At 32.2% G+C, this 4,942-nt stretch overlaps 1 protein-coding gene across 1 annotated transcript; it reads right to left on the reverse strand.

Annotated features, from left to right (window-relative positions):
• Positions 1–374: 374 nt before the first annotated feature.
• On the reverse strand, positions 375–2,291 carry LOC114306857 (peroxidase 16). Its single transcript, XM_028252186.2, has 4 exons — positions 2,001–2,291; positions 1,702–1,896; positions 1,401–1,566; positions 375–980 (listed from the first exon to the last, which is right to left on the reverse strand). The coding sequence occupies exons 1-4, from the start codon at positions 2,220–2,222 to the stop codon at positions 574–576; spliced, it is 990 nt and encodes a 329-aa protein (XP_028107987.1). The 5' UTR covers positions 2,223–2,291; the 3' UTR covers positions 375–573.
• Positions 2,292–4,942: the final 2,651 nt, after the last annotated feature.

Genomic DNA, 4,942 nt, shown 5'->3' on the forward strand with positions numbered 1-4,942 from the left:
TAATGTTAAGTATGTTGCCCATTGTCAAACTATGCTATAGTTGTTTGACATTTTAAAAGTCATTGCTAGTTATTTTAAGGTGAAATATCACATCAGAGGGTATTGAAAAAATAATAACATACTAATGAAAAAATTTATAAAAATTAATAATTAAATTTGTAAATTTTTTTATAAATTTGGATATCTATTTTTCCCCCCTAACATTACTGCCAAGTAATAACCTCTTATTTTAAGGCAAAAGTTACTTAAATTTTTTGCGTCAAATGCAAGAGAAGTGTTTAAAAAGTGGTACAAATTGGTTAGTCCCTTGGATGAATTGTTAGGGGGACAAAAATTGATAATAACTAATTTGTTATGCAGTCATCATAGTAATATTGAATAAATCATATCAATATTATTGATTAAAGAATAAAGAAAAAGATACATGGATGGCCTCAAATTATTAATCTCTTCAAGAAAAGAAATAAGTAGAACAAATTCTAGTAGTTATTACAGAAGAGAAGAGAAAAGAAGTAATATGATATGTCTGGAAATAGATCGAAAAGCTAACTAGATTTCTTGTTCTAGTTAATTCTAGTTGATAGCAGTGCAATCACGGTGAATCTCTCCCTGGTTCCCTGTCTTTACTCCAACTCGGCCAAGCTTGGTAATAGCAGTTATAAAAGCCTGGTTAAAAGCAGAATTGTTGGAAGCAAATAGGTTCACAGTGGCCTTTGATCGACCATCCGTGAACAATGTTTCATCAGAGGTGAACAAACCCTTTCCTTGCTCAAGGTTCTGGAAGTAGACATTGTCAAACGTTTGAGGCGTTGTTGGGTCCATGTTAATGGCGATTCTTGGGTCAACATTAATCGGGCACATTTGTCTTAGTTGAAGGGCGTAACTTAAATTCAGCGTAGGGTCAATTCGATTTCTGGGACTAAAATTGTAGATGCGATTTGAGAACCGGCTGCAGTGAGAGAAACCAATTGTATGTGCACCTTCAATTCAGGAGAGACAAATTAAGCATTACTAACTTGCTTATTAGAACACAAATTAATAAATTTATTGATTGATTTTTAAGATTAGGCACACTTAGAATGATTTTTTGTTCACACACTGTTTATGAAAAAAAATTTAGGTAGCATTTTCAAACTCTATTCCATTGTTAATTGTATATTGAATATATATACATATGTAAGAGACAAAGAAAAAAGCAAACTAGCTAGGAAGCCCCGAAAAAGTAATACTAAAACTGAGTAGAAAATGAAATTGTAGCACAAATTTAAATTTAATATGATATGACTCACATCTAAAATGAATTAAGTACATACATTTCATTTTCTATAAAAACTTATGGCATAAATTTCTCAAGCAACTAATTAGGACTAAAAAATTGAAGTTTAATTTGTGTAGCTCACCTGATAGAGCGATCATGTCTGACTGGGTGAGACCATGGGAACTAAACATGGTATTGAGCTGATCTAAACTAAAATTTGGCGATGGAAGTTTGTGTTGAACACTAGCTATAGTTGATATTCGCCCATCGCGTCTTCCCAATTCCACTGAATAAGATGGTCCTCCAGCCTGCATATATGTATATATTATAGCTAGAATTAATTTTAATTAATTAATAATGTGACTTAGCAAAGAAAAAATTGGTTACATAATATTTGTTGGAATAGTAACAGGTGTAGATAGATGGAATATATATATGTATACCAAGGCTATGACATCCCTAGTAGCCAAAGCCAATATGTCTGCACATGAAACTTTGTTTCTGCATTGAGGATCGCTATCCACAGCCGCTTTGGCTTTGATGACAGTGTCAAATCCATCTCCGGCCAATGAAAGATTATCCGGGTGATCCTTCTCAGCCTTACCACCATTTTGCAGTATCACTGAACCATCACAACCCTATATACATAGTTCAAAATCAATAACAGTAAGTATATAAATATCGATCAAGAAAAATAAATTGCTCAAACAAAAAGTATATATTTCTATAAATATGGAATTACCCGGACAAAACAATCATGGAAAAAGAGTCTGAGCGTGGCGGGTGCAGTGACAAAGGTCTGGTGGAACTTGTTGGTAACAGCAGAACGGACGAGGGATTCGACATTAGGGCATATGTTGTGGTAGAAGTCCTGCCTCAGTTGAGCATTAGCTGCTGTGGTTAGAAGGAGGAGGACATAAACAAGAAAGGATGACACAAGGAGGTTGTTTCTTTGATTTTCCATTTTGTTTGTTGCTTTGCAACTTGCAACTTTCTTCTTCTTCTTCTTCTTCTTTCACATGCACTTTGGGTTTGGCCAACATATATGTGTATATATATGATTGGGTACCTTACTTTGGTAGTCCTTACATTTTATTCTTTATGTTATTTTGATTTTTGTATTTTTAATTAACTTTATTTTAACTCTTGATTTTAAATTTTGTTTCAATTTGATTCAATTGATAACGTCGATTAAGATTTTTAAAGAAAAATGACTACTAATTTGGTTGAAGTTAACTTAATAAGTTGAATAAATTTACAACATTATGTATAAAAATATAACGCATGTCATTTATGTGCATATTATCTATGTAAAAAAAAAAAATTTTACGTGCATATTATCTATGTAAAAAAAAAAAAACTACAAATTGTAATTTTTTTTACCAAATTCAGACAAACAAAATTTCAGGATCAATATCAAAGTAATTAAAATTATACAAACCAAAATTAGATAATATATATATATATATATAAGACTAAAAATAAATAAATGGAAAATAGTAGGTCCATGGTATGGCAAGTGATTTATGGAAAAATTGTGTTAGGTTGAGGTTGAGGTTGAGATGTGCATGACGGAACAGGTAACAGTGATTTTATAATCATGTCCTCAAAGTCAATTTTACTTAATACATGTGATTTGGTTCAAAAGTATTAAACGGGCGGATATGTTGTGTTTGATGATTGTTATTGTTGGGATCACTAGTCAACCAGGCATGTGAACCTAGTCAACCATGCATGTGAACTTAGCTTCCACTGCTTTATTCACGTTATCTCATATGAAATGTTTGTTTTTGTCATTAATGAAGTTTTTTTTATTGATAAAAAAAATGAATGTATTTCACTTATTCCATTCTATAAAAATTAAGTCAACAACTCTACCATTTATTAGCAACATTACAAATTTAGAATTATTTATTCATAATTTATCTACAAATAAGAATTAGTAATTCAAATTTATTTTACTCGTAGATACCATATTTTATTAATTTGATTTTTATCATACATATTCATTCTAGATAAATTCTAAGATCTTAGTTTTGGAACCCTAACTTTTTTGAACATTTATTCCAATTTGACTTTTTGTTAACTGAAGAAATATGAAGCCTTAATAGCTTATATATGCCAATGAACATGCTTGTTCAAGACCTTAGGTCACTCTAACAAATAAGGGTTTCAGAGACCAAATATTTTGGTCTTAAAAATGAAAATTTTATTGTAAAAGACATTTACGGATTAATTTTTATCGTTATGAGAATAGTCGCTAAAACGTTGTCCTGAAAAATCCAAAACAAGGCTTTTAGCGACAAAATTTTAAAAATGTTACTAATAAATAGATTTTTAGAGACAAAATAATTTGGTCTCAAAATGGTTTATTTTTTTAGACAAAAAATTTAGTTCCAAAAGGATAAAAATTCATTACTACTATCTAATTTTTGTTGCTAAAAATATAATAACGGCACTTTTCGCAATAAAAATATTTGGTCCCTGAAAAATAATTTTGTCCCTAAATTTTAGTTTCTAAAACCTTAATTTTTTGTAGTGGGTGTGATTCAGTGGTCTTATAATCTCACCTTGAGGTGTACACCTTAAGAAATTCGCTCTGATAGAAAAGCGGCAAATCCTTTTAATTGTAATTTAATTTTACTAATAATATTGTAAAGCATAAAGCATTATTAATTACCACAGCGGACAAAAATAATTCGGATCATACCTTAATGACACAACCTCGTGGGTAAATCACGTGCTTCCAAAATCTGAACAACGAACCCAGCAGTGGAATGATACTACAAAATGAGTATCACCCACACAAGTCACAGCGCAAGATGGCTTGATCGTTGTTTTCTGGGAGAGAGTCGGAGAGAGAGTCTAGAAAAAAAGGTTATGGGTAAAAATCACATAACGTATATCTGATATACGTATATCTTTAGATTAACCATATAATCTGATATATAACCTATATCTATCTATCCATCTATCCATATCTATTGATATGATAGATATAGATATCCTGAATGGTTATCCAAATAAGTTTTGAATTCAAATTCAAACTTACATGTATAAGGTTCAAAAGTTTCAGGTTCAAAAGGTTCTAAGGGTCATGCCACATGGGCGCCCAATTTCTAACATCTCCCACTCGGACATGAGTTGGCATGACACTGCCACATCTCTATCTCAATCTCCCCAAAAAATAAACAATCTCACACTAGCCACTGCACCGTGCGACTGCTGAGAACACCTGTATGTGGGAGCTTTATGCTAGAAACTCAAAATGAGCCAGCATAGAGACATCAACCCAAAAAGAATAGAAATAGTGTCTCATATACCCCAGACCCATCTAATTACACCGGTCCAAAAAAAAACATCTTTATTCCCTCAAAAAGAGCATGTTTGACCCTCTCAATTCTTGCAATATATTCACACTCAATTCGCCTCTCATACAGAGCGATGTGAGTTGCTGGCAGTGAATATACAACAATGGTGTAATACTAGATGATCTTCCCTTTGCCCTCATGCCATTTAGTTTAGGATTGACCGCTTTCCCAGTGATGTCCCTTAAAGCCGAATCATACATGACCGCAGGTAACATACTAAAGTAGCAGAACATCAACCCCTTACCTTATGACATAGTCAAAAGTCACAAAAGAGTACATATATGAAAGTCATATCAATAATGACACGTAAGAC

Source organism: Camellia sinensis, chromosome 3, assembly GCF_055761805.1.
Source record: "Camellia sinensis isolate YWXY chromosome 3, ASM5576180v1, whole genome shotgun sequence".
In the NCBI taxonomy this organism is placed as follows: Eukaryota; Viridiplantae; Streptophyta; class Magnoliopsida; order Ericales; family Theaceae; genus Camellia; species Camellia sinensis.